The sequence below is a fragment of the Protomyctophum bolini genome, assembly GCF_963924005.1.
Source record: "Protomyctophum bolini genome assembly, chromosome: 18".
In the NCBI taxonomy this organism is placed as follows: domain Eukaryota; kingdom Metazoa; phylum Chordata; class Actinopteri; order Myctophiformes; family Myctophidae; genus Protomyctophum; species Protomyctophum bolini.
This window is the reverse complement of record NC_137879.1, coordinates 33,731,692-33,750,165: the sequence shown is the minus strand read 5'-3', so window position 1 is coordinate 33,750,165 and position 18,474 is coordinate 33,731,692. Positions and strand designations below refer to the sequence as shown.

The following is an 18,474-nucleotide window of genomic DNA, read 5'->3' as shown; positions in this document are numbered from 1 at the left end:
CCCCGTGATGGATGGAATTAATTCAAAGGTACATCAACAGATAAGAGAGAATTAACTTCAGATATAAGATACCAGTGGGCTACATAATCTACGACGAGAATGCCAATTGATTTTTATAATGAATTATATGGAAATGACTTCAAATTAGAACGTTTTTTTTTTTGGCCTACTACTAGGCAGTTTGTGAGATAAGCCTCAGAGACAACGGTAAGGCCCTCTACTACATGTCCCCATGGTGGCCAAAGTTGAACGGCAGAGAGAGAGAGAGGCTATCTGGGGAACAGAAGGTTCAATCAAGGCTTTGTACTGATTAAGTAAATAAGCATCTATCATATTCTATGATCTTATCAATGTTCATATCTTGCTCAATACGGAGAGAGTAGATTTGTACTGATTGACTCAAGTGCAGTTAGTATAACCTTGTGTCCCCAACCCCCCGCAAAACGGTGTCTGGCACCCCTAAATAAAACCCAAATTATGTGGTGTGTGCCCTTTTCAAATTCCGGCCCCCGTGCCCCTCCAAATCCCAGTGCACGTCCCTGAATTCATGAATTGATTATTAAATATCCTGGCAGTCAATGTGTCAACTTCTCAACGGAACATGATGCTCTGATGAAGACTCATAATAGCCCAAGCTTATACGATTGCACGTTCCTTTTTGGTCGCTTATACGATGGCCTCGCGTGGCTCAAGGCCACCAGAGACGGCGCGCCCTCCGTCACGGTCACGGTCACAAAAAGCAAGCGCTCCCGATAACGTGTCAGGTTTTTCACTTCCGCGTGCAGTCCTAGTATGTCTGATCATCACATATTATTGGCTCTCTTTCCAGGCTTCTGATCACGGACATAATTCTTGATTTAAGCAATATCACACGAGAGGGTGTGGGTTAACGTGATTATTGCCACGACAGTGATGCGGTCAGGAACGAGACGAAGTCGAGTTCCCGCAAGCATCACTGAAGTTATACAACAGTTACCCTTGAAACTAAGAAAATCGCTGAAAAAAAAAAATCTTTTAATGACAGATGTAGTCACTACGACACACAAATGTCCCAAGAAACTATCTAGCCTATAGCCACCGAGTTTGCTAGCACTCTGGGAGAACAGAGCAGCCTAAATTCTTTGTTTCGATTATAGGTGGTGAATGGTGCTGGTTTAACCCATTCTGGGCGGCAACCCCTTTTTTCTGTTAGCATTATGTTATGCTTTAGCCATTGAAAAATAGCAGATCTACAAGCTCGTAGCGCGCGCTTGTAGATCTGCTATTTTTGAAAAATCGAAGAAAACGACTGACACAAGAAACATGGCTTTTTCAGAAAACCGTCATTTTTCAAACAGACATTTTTTTTTAGAATCTGATCTCAGGGGGTCAGAATGGGTTATAACCGCACGGCTATAATAGGGCCCGTTTCAACCAATCGCGATTGCTTTCCATCGAAACGACCCGTGGTATAATAACATAGGGCCGACGGAACGTCGCGGGAAGCGCGCGCCGTGCGTCGTCGTCGTTGTCTCTCATAATATACCTTGGGCTGCTGGTAGTGCTCCATGGACATGGTGATGACGTTGAGGCCGATGACGATGGTGATGAACAGGTCCAGGTACTGGCTGGTGCACATGCGGTGGATGAGGAGGCGCGTCGGGGAGTAGTCCGAGTAGTACGGCTTGCTCTGAGCTTCTGTTGGAAGTTGGGGTGGAAGCGGGGGGGGGGGGGGAGGGGAGGGAGGGAGGGATGCCGTAGTATAGAGGGACGGGGGAGTATATATAGGAGGGGGGGGTCGTGAAACGAGTGAGACCGGGAGCAGAGAGAGAACGTGGCGCCCGCAGACAGCACTGCAATGCAATGCAATGCAATGCACACACACACACACACGCCCATTATACACTCGCTCGGCAGGGTGTAAGAAGGAAGAACAGGCAATACCAACAGATGTGGAGTTAAATATATATATATAGAGAGAGAGAGAGAGAAAGAGAGAGAGAGAGAGAGAGAGAGAGCGCACCGGGGAAAAACTGAGAGAGGCAGAGGAGACAGATGCAAGAGAGAGGAGAGCTAATACAGAGAGAGAGAGAGAGAGAGAGAGTACCCCCATGGTCGCTAGTCATCATGACTAATCAAATCAGATCTCCTCCTTTCCAGCATCACTTATTTGAATGAAGTTACCCTAGAGAGAGTGTGTGTGTGTGTGTGCGTGTGTGTGTGTGTGTGTGTGTGTACGTGCGTGCGTGCGGTGTTGATAGAGGAGGAGGAGGAGCCTGATCCGATGTTTTTAGACTAGGCCCTGCAGGGCGATATATAGCTCTGCTATTTCGGAGCTATAGCTCTCTCTCTCTCTCCCTTCTTCTTCTTCTCCTTCTCTCCTCCTCATCTCTTCCTTTGACGGCCGACGTGCATCTCCACCTCTCTCCTCTGTCTCGCTCTTTGAAAAGACACATCGAAGTCATCATAACACCTCACTTCCACAGGAGACACATATATGTTAGTCTGCCCTCCATCCATCCATCTATCCATCCATGATGAATAGATGTATGGAGGGAGCGAGGGAAGGACATAAGGATGGATGAATAAGAGAGAGAGAGAGAGTGTGAGAGGGAGGGAGGAGGCTCCCACCACCACGTATAAAGTATCACCATACTGTACAGTATACTGTACATACAGTATATATCTATCCATAATGGCCTGAGCAGTTAAGTGGAGAGATTGGGTCATAGGAGGGACACACACCGATAACGGCCATTCCTCTGGGGGCCAGTTGAGTGATCCCTCCCTGGCCAATTAGCCCACACCGTATAGGTACAGCACTTCTGCTGCTGTGCTGAGCGGTGTCGACGAGTCCCAAGAGACCAGGGTGTGTGTGTGTGTGCGCGCGCATGTGTGTGCGCGCGCATGTGTGTGTGTGTGTGTGTGTGTGTGTGTGTGTGTGTGTGTACGCGTGTCTCATGCTTCCCATGCAGCAGTGCTATTATATACAGGACCTTTATACTTCTACACGAGGGAATGGTAGCGAGAGAGAGACGAGTAAGCGGAATCAGTTAAGAGCACAGCTTTATCAACCCATCCCTGTGTCTTATCTGTGCCTTTGGGGGAGGATATCAAGCATTATCTTTTTTGGAGATATATTTATAGGCAATATAAGGACGCGCGGCTTATATGGCGTGTATATGCCGCTGCAGGGGACAGTTTCCAAAGAATATATGTTTATGTGTCTGCCTGGGGATGTTCATTTTAAACGTGAAATCTAAAAGTGCACTGTTCCATTTGTTATCTTTTTTAGACCACAGAGGTACTCAACTATTGATGAGTTTTGTCGAGATTCTGCAACAGCAAATATTGGCTTCTTTGTGCTGACCTGGAGTCAACTCCCAACTCGCTTAATACTTTGAAAGTAAAAAGTTTACAAATCCTGTTTATTTTATTTATTTAACGCTTGTTGAAACTGGAAGTCCCAAATGATTAAATTCGCTTTTTTTCATTCCCCGAGCGTGAGCTGGCCAAGATAACGCACTATTATATACGGTCGCACGAATGATAGAATAGAGTGTAAAAAAAAAAAGCAGACTAGGGACAACAGATACACAACGGTGCTCTTTTCAATAATGAGGACTTTGAACTCTCCCAGGGAGACTAAATTATTAAGTTGTTTGTCTGTTCTGGAGGTTATTCCACCGGGGCAGAGAAACGGGAGAAAAAGTTTCTCTTCCAAGTTCTGGGCAAAAGGCTATACCTGGTGGAGCAGAAGTCCATATCATAACGGCTGTTATTGGGTGATAAGACATCACACAGTTTGGCCCGCAGTATGACTTTAGCAAATAATAATAAATATATACAAACGCTGCTGTCTCCTTAGGCTATGAGGCCCGAACCGCACCAATGATTTGCCATGCAGCTCCTTTGCAACCAAACAGTTGCGAGGAGTTTCAAGGATTTCGCATTTGGTGCGGTTTGGGCCTTTAATGAAGACCAGAAAACAATTGTGATGTGAATAATGGGACGGTTAAATTGCATGTACAAAAGTTACATAACTCTATGTAACTGTATGTAAATAATGTTCTGGAACACGTTAGGACAGGATGGGCAATTATTTTTCCCAAGGGGCCAAATGAGAAACAGAAAATATCGTGGACGGGCCGGGGCCAAAAGGCTGAACTCAATTCTGCATAATTCTAATTTTATTTCCACATACAAAGCAGTGAATGGCATCGTTTTGACAAGCTGGTAAGAGTATACAGTATGTTATTATTATTATTATCTCTGACTTCAGTAAATGAAAAAAAACTTAGTAGTCCATATTTTGTTAAAACCTCTGCATTTGGTATCCACCTTTCTTTTTTTTTTGGCAGCGGACATTTTTGAGAAGTGACAGGGAAGGTAACCGGTGGTCAATCACATGCACTTAATTCACGGCAAGGAAACAGATTGCGTGTACGTGAATAAACAGGCTTCAAAATCAACGTAATGCAGTTTTTAGTCCACAGACCATGCACACATAGGGTAAAATTAGAAAGTACGTTTTTATTTTCTAAATTTCCAAGTAACCGGTCAGAGTCAGCCAAAGGGCCGTGGTTGGCACCCGGGGCCGCGTATAATGCCCAGGTCTGCTTTATAGAACATTGTCTGAACAAGTATACTGTTTTCCTGACGAATTAACGTTTCAAAAATTACCATGCACCGTCCGTGACACATGGCGAGCATGCACTGTACAGAGTAATCTAGTAAGAGAGTATAGCGACACTATAGCGTTGACTCCCATTGTAACAATGGCATGCGGAAGGAGTGCTCATTCTGTCTCAATGGGGATAGTTCCAATGTTTGGAACTATAGCCCATATAGACGCCCGCTTTGCGGCGAGATCAAAGCGTGTCGCCACTCTCTTACCGGATTACTCTGGCACTGTAGATCTGCAATTTTTTTTAAAGTATCATTGGCATTAGCAGTGCAGAGGTCCCTGAATGCCAGTATGTAACAACCTATCTAATTCCGGTTCTCCGAGTTCCTACGAGTTCCGCCCGGTAAAAAAAAAAAAAGACAATTGGTTTTGAAAGTCTAAAAAACATTTTTCACCGCCCGTTAAAGCTTCAGGGTCGGCAGCGGCATGAGGATTCAAATAAAAAAAAAAGGTAACAAATCGTTGCCTTTCAAATGCGCCGGTGATAATTGCTTTTTCTCGTATCTTGGCTTATACAGCGTTTGCGTGACGTTTCCTTAAAGAAAGTGACAGTTTCCACTTGTCATGCTTTTTTCTCTGCATCATAATGTGTGAATGGGGTTTGCGAGGAAGCAAGCATATGGTCCGCCCACGCAGACGCTGATAACGCAGGTTTGGAAGTGTCTGAGTGGCTGAGCCCTGCATTGGCCTCACAGTCACATATTGAGCGCCGCGCGGTATCGCTGCAGCTGCCTGGGGGAGTTCCATCATGACATTCTTTTTTATTGTGTTACGAGGATAAAAAGGGACATGTAACGTGTCGTTTAATGGCCATGAAAAGCCGGGGAAAGCAATCTGTGTCATTTTTTTAGATTTAAGCCAAAAGGCATTATTTTAGACTCAAAAAATAGCAGATCATTGTGATCGTGAACATTTTGTGCAAATCTCTGGGGCTCCCTGGAACAAGATGTTTTGAGCTGGGGGTCGGCAGCCCAAATACTGTACATATCATTTTGGGGGTGGGGTCGTTGACATGAAAAAGTTTGAGAACCACAGTTTTTTTTGTCTGAAAACTGTTTAGGATTTAGAAGACATATAGATAGTAGATTCGTCTCAACCCATTCTGGGCAGGAACCCCTTTTGGTGTTTTAACTAAGCATTATGTTATACTTTAGCTATTGAAAAATAGCAGATCTACAAGCTCATAGCGTGCTACGAGCTTGTAGGTCCTGCTATTTTTTTTTTATCGTGAAAATGCGGCACAAATATTTGAACATATTCTTTCATTAGACTTTTTTTATTTATTTTGACTTCGGGCCTAAATGAGTTAATCGGTTATCATTCCACCGGTTATACTTCCTGTCTGCAGGTGCAATGGGCAGCTAGACACACTGAGACAGACAGAGGCACGCACGCACGTGTGTGTGTGTGTGTGTGTGTGTGTGTGTGTGTGTGCGCTCGCTCGTGCAAGTTACACATTAAAATGTAGGCCCATAACCAGTAACGATGCAGTATATCGTGCGGACAGTAAACCCAACCGTGCGGACGAGGAGGACAGTAAAACTATTCGCTTAAAAACCAAAAAACCCTTCGCTCGCGGGCCAGTATGTCCCAGTGTTTATATGGTTCAAATGAAAAGGGATCGCGGGGTCGTGTATAGAACGTGAAATTCTAAAGTGGGACAAACGGAACGATAATTATCACAGGGGGGGGTATAGTTCAAAAAAGGGTTTAATTGAGGAAGTAAAATATAACCGACGGGAGAACGAGAGCGAGAAACAAGCCCCGAATTGCATCACACTGCCTGTGTTTTCTCCTGTGCGGAGGAGGAGGAGGAGTGAGCGTAGCCAGCAGCGCTGCTTTGATGAGGAACGGAGCTCTCGCTCTCTCTCTCTCTCTATCTGCTCCCATAACATATAAGAACACACACAGTGTGATGTCTACGTTACGTCACACCCGAGCCTGCATGGGAGTCAGGGCTGCAGCCGTCAGCCTTCTGTCTGACGTGAGAGAGAGTTATATAGCTATGATAATAACCCATGAAGACCGGGACAGCGTCAACACAAAAGTCTCATCTTAGATTTGAGCTAAAGAAAATAGCGATATTTTATACTTTGGCTATTCAACAAAAATAAAATTGCTCGTGTCGATTTTGCCCTTTTGTGCAAAACATATATATATTATATTCTTTAAAAGCTTTTTTTTTTTTACTCAAATCTTTGCCTGCATTTTTAGGGGGTTCTTGACATGAAGAAGTTTGAGAACCAGACTGACTTAACCTTTTTCAGAAAACTGTGAATCTGCATCAGGTCTTAATGGGTTAACTGTAGACCTCATTCATCTCTCTCTCTCTCGCTCTCTCCACCTCTACAGTTCCAAAACATGTCTTCCTCCTCCTGTGATCTGGTGATATGCTACTGTAAAGGTGAGGCCTCCTCTCTCTCTCTCTCTCTCTCTCTCTCGGCTGTTACACACAATCTTGTGGCAACAGAAATTGGGCTCAGAAATACCAATGCGGCAACAGGTCATGAATGAACCAAACAGGTCACCATGCATACGGTCATGATACCTGCTGGCCTGCGGTCTCCATAACCCAATCCCGTCACCGGGGGATGAAACACATTGCATGCACATATATATTTCATTGCGTTGGAGGTCTTAGCTCTAGCCTTATAGTTATAGCACTAATTTAAATTCTTTAAATATAGTGTCGGGGGCATGACATTTCAATGTTTTGGTAACTGTAAATCCGGAAGTTCATGAACTGTTTCAGCCCGGCGGGGACCAAAGTGGATTAAAATTGTAGCCCGCCCCCACGCTCCTCTCAAGCAGAGACAAGAGAGAAAGAGAAGTCGCAGATTTTTTTTGTGGAATCCGAACAAACAACCGTTCAATAAACAGAAACACCCCCGAGCTATATATATACAACTGATCCTATAAGGAGAATCTAAAACCCCCAACGTGATCATCACCACCTGACATCTGTTTTTCCGAGGATTAGAAAAGGTTGTTAGTGAGAAGACAACAGAGGCGACAAGATTCCCCCTCCCTCCCTCCCTCCCTCCTCCCATGTCCAAAAACAACGCCCGGAGGCCTCGTTTATCCTTCCTGTGTACTCACCTTGTACTCACCTCAGAATCAGAATGATTGGGGGGGGGGTGGGGGACCCCGGGGGGGGGGGGGCATGGGTAAGGATACGGATTTGAGGATAGGGGGGGGGCGACGCACCAGGAGTTGTTTTTGGAACGTGCGCCACTCTCAAAAAACATAATAAATACATTTCCGAGGCGGTCTTGGTTGGGAAATACAGACACAGTCAATTCCCCCTCCTACCCCGGTGGGGTTTTGAGGGGGCGCCACCCGGTGAGCGGAAAGAAGCCCCACATCATGGTATAGTATCACCGTGATTGAACTGTGATTGAACGGTGGTGGTGGTGGTGGTGGTGGTCGGGGCTGGACTGGACATGTATGGTTCAGTATGTGGATATGTGGACACAGAGTGGATGTGGCGTGGGCGTTGGTCCGTGAAAGACCCCTTTTATATGCTTCCAAATGAAACAGAGCTCGAACCATGAACCTTTTCCAGAGATGGTATATAATATACACAGCGAGGTTATGAGTGTCACGTATACATAAGATGTGTTGGAACGGGGTCAGGCGGGCGGGCGGGCGGTGGGGTCGCTGCGCCCCGTGTGTGCCTGGCCATGGCTGTGTGATGTGATCGCACGTATGAGTCAGAGCTGGATGTTCTCATGGGGGCGATGGCAGGGGTGGGGGGGAGGTATGAGTGGCGATGAGATTTAACGCATATATGGACTACAATTGTAGATGATTAGGGGGAAAAAAAGAGACTTTTTTTGTTGTTGTCCAAAACAGAATGGCTGCAAAAAGGAAGAGCGGTGGTATAACGGTCCCTAAAAAGCAGCCACAGTTGCATAATGGATCGAGGAGGGGGGGGGGGGGTGGAGAATGGAGATATGGGCAGACACGAGGCATGGTTATATATATATATAGGGGTTAGTCTTGCATGGTTTGGACTGCTGAGGCTGCTTTTTATAGGAACCCGTTCCTGCAAAATGGTCAATGGGCTTAGTAGTAGTAAAAAAAGCACTGACGAGTCAATGTCTGCTGGACAAAATAAATGTTATAGGAGCGCCGCCAACGTATATATATATATATACCGTTATACAGCTTTTTTTTTCCAAATCTACTATAAGAAGCCAAGCCGACGGAGACCCAAGTGTTTCAACGGTTTGACACCTTTAACGGAGCCTGGCCGCGAGCCTATTACCCATCCCCATTTTTTTAATGGAAGTTGGACAAATGCACACTAAAGAAAAGCAGCATGGATAATGTTAAAGGCAAATCGCAACGATATAGATCATCGCGTCTGGGTTCTGCGGGAACGGCACGCGTCCTTGAAGAATCGACTGGTGGGAATATAGCACAGGCTCATATGGGGGACCTCAGAACGGCAACGTTATAGTGAAGTCAAACCGTTTAAAAAACAACCATTTGGCTCTCCGGGAGCTACTTCAGGGAGCCAGCAAACACTGAGTCAAAAGCAAACAACAACCATCAAAGGGAAACAGTAAAAAAAAGAAAGGATAAAGGAATTTAAACAAAAAGGTTTCAGCTGGATTTCCCAAATGCTCTGCTGCCTCGCTTCGGCAACAAAAGAGAAGAGACAGGAGGAGTCGACAGAAGAAGAGAGAGAAATGGATCTGAATCGCAAGACGGGAAGGCATAAAGGATGAGCAGCAGGAGCACATTGAGGAGTCCAGAAGAAAAAGGGACAGAAATAAGAAACCATGACATTGCATAAAACTAAATGAGCGAGCATGAGGATTATATAGGGCTGGGCAATTAACCCAAAATATATCCAAACCGACGTTTAGAAACCGAGAACGAGCTTAGTCGTCCCATGGATACATTTAGAAGCAGGTTTATATGTTTTATTTTGTATTTCTTATATCAACAAATTGACAAAAACAATTCGAATATATTTTTTTAGTTTTTTAAATAATTGACTAGTCTGATTAAGCGTTATAGCAAAAATAGCCAATCTCCAACCTCACTATGTGTTACAACGTGAGCTTGTTGATCTGCAATTTTCACAATAGATTCTAATATTATTAAATAATAATAATATTGTGATATAGATTTGAAGTCATATCGCCCAGCCCTATACCCTCTCTCTGACGTTCACACACGCACGCACACAGACACACGCACACAGACACACGCACACAGACGCACGCACACGCATACACGCGCACACACGCACAAGCACACACACTGTGCTGGTTCACACGGTAGACTTACACACCTCTTTCTGAGTCTTATATTTGAGCAGGATGTATAGCGACTGAAATGGAAGGGGGGGGGGGGGGGGGAGGGGTGGGCGGGGCTGAATGGTGAAGGCAAGCGATTGATTGGATCGTGTGTGTGAGTGGAAAGGCGGGGACACGGACGGGGACCACAGGAATATATAGATATATATATAGCAATGATGGGCGCGTTTACTGTAACAGATTACATGGCCGATGAGAAGCACTTAGAACAGCGTAATGGTAGAAAAAAAACACAGAACAACATTATCTCCACCTGTTTTTGGACAGAACGTTTCTCCACAGTGCTGTCCGGGGGTGGAACAGCCTATATACCAGAGCATGTAGTTGACTTAAGCAATATCACTGCACGAGAGAGGTGTGCGTTACTGTCATTAATGGCACGCAGGAACGAGCCGAAGGCGAGTTCTGTAAACAGCGCAGACGTGCCATTAATGACAGTAACGCACATAACCTCGAGTGTAATATTGCGATTATACAACAGTTACCCTTAAAACTAAGCCCCCAAAAAAACCCATATATTTTTTTAATGACAGATGAAGCCACTACGACCACAAATGTCCCAAGAAACTATATAACTAGCCTATAGCCACCGAGTCTGCTGCGCTCTGGGAGGAGAACAACACGGCTGAATTATTTGTTTTCATTATAGATGCCGGTTTGAAGCACGGCTTAGAAGGCTGTTTCAACCAATCAGATTGCCTCCTCGAAACGACCTGTTGTATACAATCCACCACAGACAATGAATGGCCTTCGAGCCTTTAAACGCAGAGATCACATAGACATCTATATCCTGACCTGACCACACCCCTCACACACTGACTGTTGAAGCGGCAGTGAACACAGTTCATAGACATTATCCTGACCACACCCCTCACACAGAAGCTGCGTATGATTGGCCAATGGATATCTAAAAAAAATAATAATATCAACTGTATAATCAGTGGTGGAAAAAGCAGAAGGAAAAGTAGCCTATTGGAAATTGGAAATACACCAGTGTAGGCCTATATACAGTACAAAAATAAATAAATACACCTCACAATTGTACAGTATACTTACAGTAAGTAAATGTACTTTCCACCACTGACTAATGCAATCGACCGGTCTCTCTCTCCTCCTAATAATGAATTGCAGCGCTTTTCCAAGTGCTCAAAGCGCTTCACAACGGTCCATTCACTCATACGTTGCAGGGAGGTGAAGCGGCGAAACAGTCGACGCCAGCGTCCTCGCGTCCCACATCGTTCACACACCGACGGTGGCAAGCTCACACCGACCGACTCATTGGAGGACACTGCCCAAGGACACTAAGGGCAAGACACGGGTATTCGAACCGCCGAAACCCAGGGATCAATGGACAACCTGCTCTATACCTCGTGAGCCACAGCCGCTCCTATATAGTTCCACTACTACTATGACACACCACCTGGTTTTACTACACAGTACACACAGTACACACGCACGCGTGTTTGATGTTGTGCACTCGGCCGTGCGCTGACATGGCAATTGGGGCCACGTCCAAGGCACACTGGACACGATACAGTACAAGCACTTATACGTGCTGAAGGCTTTACAGTGTAATGGCCAATACACACACGCACGCACACACACAGACAGACACACACACACACACAACCAATATACAGTGTAATGGCCAATACACACACACGCACACGCAAACACACACACAGTTTGAGGCCAAAGCCGGCGAGACAGATGCAGTGGGAGTGCTGTATATCCATCCAGTGTATATACACGACGATGCAATTCAGCGAGACAATATTATGTTGTTGTTCCGCTCCTGACATTTTTCACGGCACGATATGACACGTTTCATTTACGCAGGAAACCGTCAAACCAGAAGCATCCGTAATGATTAAATAATGATGGAGGCTCAGACCGAAAAGAAAAAGGTATACCTATACCTATACCTCATTATTAATCACATTATTTTTGAGCCGAGAGTAAATTATATAAGCCATTCAGGACGGGTTGTTTTAGGCATATATTTTTCAAAATAAATAGCAGATCTACAAGCTCGTAGCGTGGCACCGAGTGCCGCGCTATACGAGCTTGTAGGTCTGCTATTTATTTTGAAAAATCGTGAAAATGTGGCACAAATCTTTGAATACATTAACCTTTTAACTCAAATCTTTGCTTCTGGTGGGAGGTAACTGGAACAACATATTTTCAGATGGGGGTCAGCGGCCAATTTCATAAATTATTTGGGGTCCTTGACATAGTAATAGTTTGAGAACCATTGACATAGAAACAGGTTTGTCAGAAAACTGTCATAGAAGACATTTGTAGAATCTCTTCTGCAGGTCTAAATGGGTTAATAATATCAAAACTGATTGAGATTAATTAAGTGTCGTTTGTGGCGGTTGAAGCGATGAATTACAGTGTAGCTTTACCGTGCCGGAAAGTTAACGACATCCATTAATTGTTATATTGCTTTGGAGTTTCCTTCAAGGAAAAGTTGGCCATCCGTCACAAAATGGACACTCAGAAAATAAAGGCTCGCAGTGCACCTCATAAATGAACCCCACGTCCTCAATGGCAACCTCTGAACGCTTCCAGCAGATCCTAAAGTCACCTTGTGTTTTAACCCATTCTGACCTGAGATCAGATTCATACGAGGTTTCCACTGGACACACACTGGTCTGATGAACCCATTCTGACCTGAGATCAGATAAAGCATAACATGATGCTAATACCAAAACGGGTTCCCGGTCAGAATGGGTTAATAGAAAAAAAGTGAAATAGTCAACACCTCCCCAAAACAAACCAAACTGTTATTACGTTATTCCACTACAGTGACGTTATTTAAGTACTGTACTTAAGTATAATGTTGAGTATTTCCAATTTCCAATACTTTTACTTCTACCCCACTACATCTCAGAGGCAAATATTATACTTTTACTCATTTAGTTGAAAACTGTAGTTATACTGTTACTTTGTAGATTCTGATCACCAATACAAAATGTACATTCCAGCCATTTGAAAATAGCAGATCTACAAGCTCACAATGTGTCGCAGTGTGAGCTTGTAGATCTGCAAAAAAAAAAAATCCTACATTTGAAAACTTGCAGAAATGGGACATTCGGCACAATGATTACTTTCACTTAAGTAATTTTTTAAGCCAATACTATTTTACTTTTACTCAAGTAAACGTTGAATTACGGACTTTCACCTGTAACGGAATATTTCTATATTGAAGTATATATGCATAATACACATATAATTGCATTTTCTTTCTTTTTTTTATAATGGGCTAATTGGCAACCAAAGCCAAAACTGGTGACCACCAGCTGGCGCTGAAGTTAAACTTGAGCACATTTTTTTCCCCCTTCACCGACTCCATCATGTTTATAAGGACGGCGTGTACACGCGCGGCCACGACAATAAACGGCACGATATCCAGCCTGCAACCTCCCCGTCAGTCGGCGCATCTTGCGAGAAAACAAAGAAAAAGGCCCGCATGCGGTAGAGTATACGCGCGCTGCGCTCGCCGAACGAGCGCAACACAACGCGAGAAATGAAGAACTCGAACGAACGAACGAGAGAAATGGCTTCGGGCACGCAGATTTGTCCGAGCTCTATACGCCTAACTATAAGCAGGCCGCTGCTGGAGGAGGAGGAGGACTGGACAGTGCTGTAAATCTTCCACGTGCATTAATCAACCATCCAACGTGATGATATATTATAATTTGAGCCCCTTGGTGAGTGGAGCTATAAAAATGTCAAGTAGGAAATGTAAAATTAAGATGTGAATTTAAACCCGACGAAACCACATCACACTGTAAACAAGTTGTAAGTGGGTGGTGGACGCTGGACAAAATCCAAATCGTTTTTTTCTTAATTGTCAACAAGTTAACACCGAACAAACTGTGTCAATGCATGAAATTAGCCTCTAGGTACAGCAACGTTTTGGGCCACACTAACACAGCCATGCATGCTTATACTGTATATACTGTAAATTTATAGTGCAGAGTCACGGAATCTGGCTCTCTTTCTTTTATACACCTGCCGGCAATCCCCGCAAAGCCAGACTAAGACCTGGGAGAGCTTCTGTGCCACCTTATATGTACAGTAGCTTTAAACCACTTGTAAACCATTATTTTAAATGTTATATAGCTGTTGAAAAATAGCAGATCTACAAGCTCGTATTCAGGCACCGAGTGCCGCGCTATACGAGCGGTTTTCACGATCAAAAACGATCAAAACCGTTTAGCAAATCTTTGAACGATGTGCAATCCCCGCAAAGCCAGACTAAGACCTGGGAGAGCTTCTGTGCCACCTTATATGTACAGTAGCTTTAAACCACTTGTAAACCATTATTTTAAATGTTATATAGCTGTTGAAAAATAGCAGATCTACAAGCTCGTATTCAGGCACCGAGTGCCGCGCTATACGAGCGGTTTTCACGATCAAAAACGATCAAAACCGTTTAGCAAATCTTTGAACGATGTATCGTTTCACAAGCAAACGTTTTAAACTCATCGTTGGTCCTGGGTGGGCGTATCCCCTGGAACAACATATCTTCAGATGGTTGTCGGCGGCCAATGACGTAATAATTCTTGTCATGATTTTAGAAGATATTTGTAGAAATCTGGTCTCAATGGGTTTAAGAAAAACACACGGCCAAGCCCAGAGGTGTGTGATCAAACATTCATTATGTCACGCCATTCACTTGCCACTTGTTACCTATATATTATTACACCTTGCGAGATGATACTTCACCACCGGCCTGCTCTTTGCATCGGTGAGACTCTCCACACTGATGGAGAGATGACACCTCCCTCCCTCTCCATTTCTCCATGGATATTATACGTAGGTTTTAGTACAATTATGTGAAGAAAGGCTTTTAAATTGGTGGACACCAGTTTTTGCCCATTATTAAAAAAAATAAAGACATTTAAATTCTATTGTGCATGTTGTCACCTGCACACCGGATTAGAGCAATTATCAAAATATGGAAGAAAATTAAATAAATAATAATACAAAAGGAGTCCAAAGGCGTCCATGGACACTATAGGACATAAGGGGGAGGGGCGCACTGAGTGAGTTTTTTAAGTACACTTCAAACAAGTGTTTGTTTTTGAAGTGATGGCGTTATCGATGTCTTCCGTTTGTTAATAATAGAGCACACTCATGGCGTAAATCGTCTGCCATGCATGCAGCCAAGTCTATGGACTTTGAGGACATAATTGCCACGTTTGTGTGCTCTGAACAACAGCCGATCCTCCACGAGATCAAACCGCGCGGTGACAGGAGGAAGCGTGACTCTGTCGCCGCGCGATGGAGCATCTATTATACAATTGCAAAGTTGTCACGTGGCGTGTGCCCATAAAGATGTGCCCATAAAATGTGCGCCCTGTTGCCCCAACAGGCCCAGAAACAAGGCCTTTTAACCACGCTACTTACAACTCGCTTACAATTCGCAAACCTGGCAACACTGCCCTGTCTTCTAATAGGCTCACAGCTCTCAGACATTCAGAATCTGTTCTCTCGGCTCTCGCAGGAGAAGAGAAAGAAGGAAGGGGAGGAATTATAGGCTCACTATTTTGCTTCATGCCAATCAATCAAGTCATCTCAGGTCATCTAAAGCGGCAGATGCAAAAATAACTAATAACCCATCCGTTACTACATGTGGAGTCAACTCCCGCAAATTACCTTCTTCCCATAGTGCGCTGCAACGGGCCGCAAAATTCTAGTAATATACATTTGGCATCGTATAACCTCCCAGGCCACGTCCTCCTGCACTGTCTCCAACAGAATGTGTCTCTGCCCTCTAACCCCCCCCCCCACCCCCCCCTCTCTCTCTCTCTTCCTAATGACCTGGCATTATTAATTACCCTCACACAGAGGAGGGTTATAAACGAGAGAGGAGAAAGACGGGGGGACGGGGGTGAGCGTAGGAGTTATGTACAGATCCATCTCCGTTAGGGCTGACCCAGATACGAGCTGAACGGATTGGCATCAGCTGCCTGCTCTGCGCGTTTGTGTGCGTGTGTGTGTGTGTGTGTGTGTGTGCGCGCGAGTGTGCGAGTGTGTGCCTACGTGTGCAAGTGTGCACATCTGTGTGGGTTGAAGTGCATCTCCAAGTTAGTATTTCTGTAGTGTGCGTACGTGCGTGCGTGCGTAAGTTTTAATGTTGAGTGTGCATTGAATGGGATTCGTGCATTGAATGGGATTTGTGCATGTGAAAATAAGTGCATGCGTGTATGCATGCATGAGTTCATGTGTGTGTGTGTGTGTGTGTGTGTGTGTGTGTGTGTGTGTGTGTGTGTGTGTGTGTGTGTGTGTGTGCGCGTGCAGTGGGATTACTGCATGAGCAAGTTAGTATAAGTACCGTACATAAGTTAAATTTGTGTCTGTGCATACTGGTATTTGTTTTGTTGTGTGTGTGGGCGTGGGTGTATGCGTGATGAGCATGAGGATATGTGTGTAAGTGCTTATACAGGACATGAAGTAGTAGGAGGACAGGATAGGATTGTCCCAGTCAAGCATCTTAAGGCCCTGCACTGATAAGAACAGATTATACAGCAGCCAATCACAGGAAATAACTCTGTTTACACCACTTCAAGGCGGTGAGAAATATTAATTTTCCACGGCTAACACAACAGTCATATTCTCTAGTACAGTAGGCTACTGTATGCATGCGGTGGTGTATACGTAACTAAAGGACATTAACTCAAGTACTGTACTTAGTGTACAAAGTACACATTTTAGAATTGTTTACTGAACTGGAGTATTTCAATTTATTTTTTCCAATACTTTCACTTCTACTCCACTACATCTCAGAGGCCAATGTTGTACTTATACTCCACCTATACGCTCATTTGAAAACTTAGTTACTAATATACTAGTTACTTTTTAGATTCTGATTATTATAACAAAGCGGCCATTTGGAAGAAAAAGCCGATCTATACAAGCTCACAACGTGTCGTACATTTTAATTACCGGACCTTTTTACTTGTAACAGAGTATGTCTGCATTGCAGTATTGACTCTACTTAACCCATTCTGAACGGGAACCCATTCTGGTGTCAGCATCATGTTATGCTTTAGCTATTGAAAAATAGCAGATCTACAAGCTCATAGCGCGCCACCGAGTGGCGCGCTACGAGCTTGTAGGTCTGCTATTTTTTGAAAAATCGAAGAACGACTGACATTTTTAGAATCTGATCTCAGGTCAGAATGGGTTATAATCAGACCAGTGTGTGTCCAGTGGAAACCTCTTATGAATCTGATCTGAGGTCAGAATGGGTTAAGGGAAATTGAGTCCCTATTGTTTACAATGGAGAAGCTGCCGAGCGGCGCTCGGAGCTCCCTCGTCCGGTCGATTACACCGTTTGTGGATTTTCACGACAAGCGACTCAGCGGTCGGTGCAGTGGCTCTTCAAAGGTAACTTTAATCATCGGCAGGGAAGCCAAGCAAATGTCCGGCACCGATCTTAAAACAAGAGCTTTGACAAAAACCTCCGAACTCGACTTATTTTTTTTCTTTTGATGTTCTGAAGAAAATAAACATTGTGGTGTTATAGGTGGTTCCTTCCAGACATCAGAGATCATAGATATGCCCAGGAGGAGGAAAGAGCACACACAGCCTCATTATAAAGTTTCACACTGTTCCCCGTGCACTGGCCCATGAACTCATTTAAATAAACAACGTTAAAATATACATGTATAACACAAATATCTGGCACACATACTATATAGTCTGCCAGCCCCGCTCACCCCATTTCTGTCCGACAGAACTGAACACGGGCCAAAAGCAGCCGTACTAAAGCAGGAGGACAACATGGTTTATAATGAGGAGCCCATACATCATTAAACAATCAGAGTTTTAAGTGGTGAGCTTTTAACTCGGTACACCGCCCGCTCCTCGCTCCCCCGACGAGCGGAACACTTCAAACCCCACGAATAATTGAGCCGAGAGCAGATGTGCAGGACTGTATACTGGCGAATATATATATGTACCGTGGTGTGGGAAAAAAAGTGCTCAAATTGTATGCTTAAAACACTTCCGGTGCGCCTGGGATTTTTCAAAATGAAGGCGCTAAGAGTGCCCAGCAGATGAGGCAGATTTTACTCTGAAAAAGCCCGCTTAAGAAGCGTTAATATTCCAAACGAGAGGCTATATATGGTTACGTCAGCGATGAGGACAGAACATCGCCGTTTTGATCAAAACCACGGAGAGCGACGTACATTTTAGAGAGAGAAGAGACGGCGGTTTAGTCGGGGCCGTAAAAACGAGGAAGTGGACGGCAGTGCGTATGATGATGCGCGGAACATGTCTATATAGGATCGCTGAAGAAGCCATGCAGGGCCAAGCCCTGATTTAGCAATCGGGTTTTATATAATTAAATATATGAGACCAAACGTTCCCCATGATGCAGGCGTTATGGGGCTTCCTATACCGGTGTGATTCTAAAGACGCGTGGGGACGTGTTGGGCACAGAAAGTGTTTTGCACG

At 44.5% G+C, this 18,474-nt stretch overlaps 2 protein-coding genes across 2 annotated transcripts in view; one reads left to right on the top strand and one right to left on the bottom strand.

Annotated features, from left to right (window-relative positions):
- Positions 1–756, top strand: part of LOC308333653 (voltage-dependent T-type calcium channel subunit alpha-1G-like) — a gene marked incomplete at its 3' end in the record, with an annotated part of 44,115 nt that extends 43,359 nt beyond the window's left edge. The window contains exon 8 of the mRNA XM_080790109.1: positions 694–756. Within this exon, the coding sequence (XP_080646235.1) occupies positions 694–756 (63 nt within the window). The remainder of the gene's footprint in view (positions 1–693) is intronic.
- A 47-nt stretch (positions 757–803) lies between these two features.
- The window catches only part of LOC308333652 (voltage-dependent T-type calcium channel subunit alpha-1G-like), a gene marked incomplete at its 3' end in the record, with an annotated part of 39,169 nt that continues 21,498 nt past the window's right edge, over positions 804–18,474 (bottom strand). Inside the window, exons 7-8 of the mRNA XM_080790108.1 lie at positions 1,526–1,674; positions 804–833 (exon numbers count right to left, since the gene is read on the bottom strand). Of these exons, the coding sequence (XP_080646234.1) occupies positions 804–833; positions 1,526–1,674 (179 nt within the window). The remainder of the gene's footprint in view (positions 834–1,525; positions 1,675–18,474) is intronic.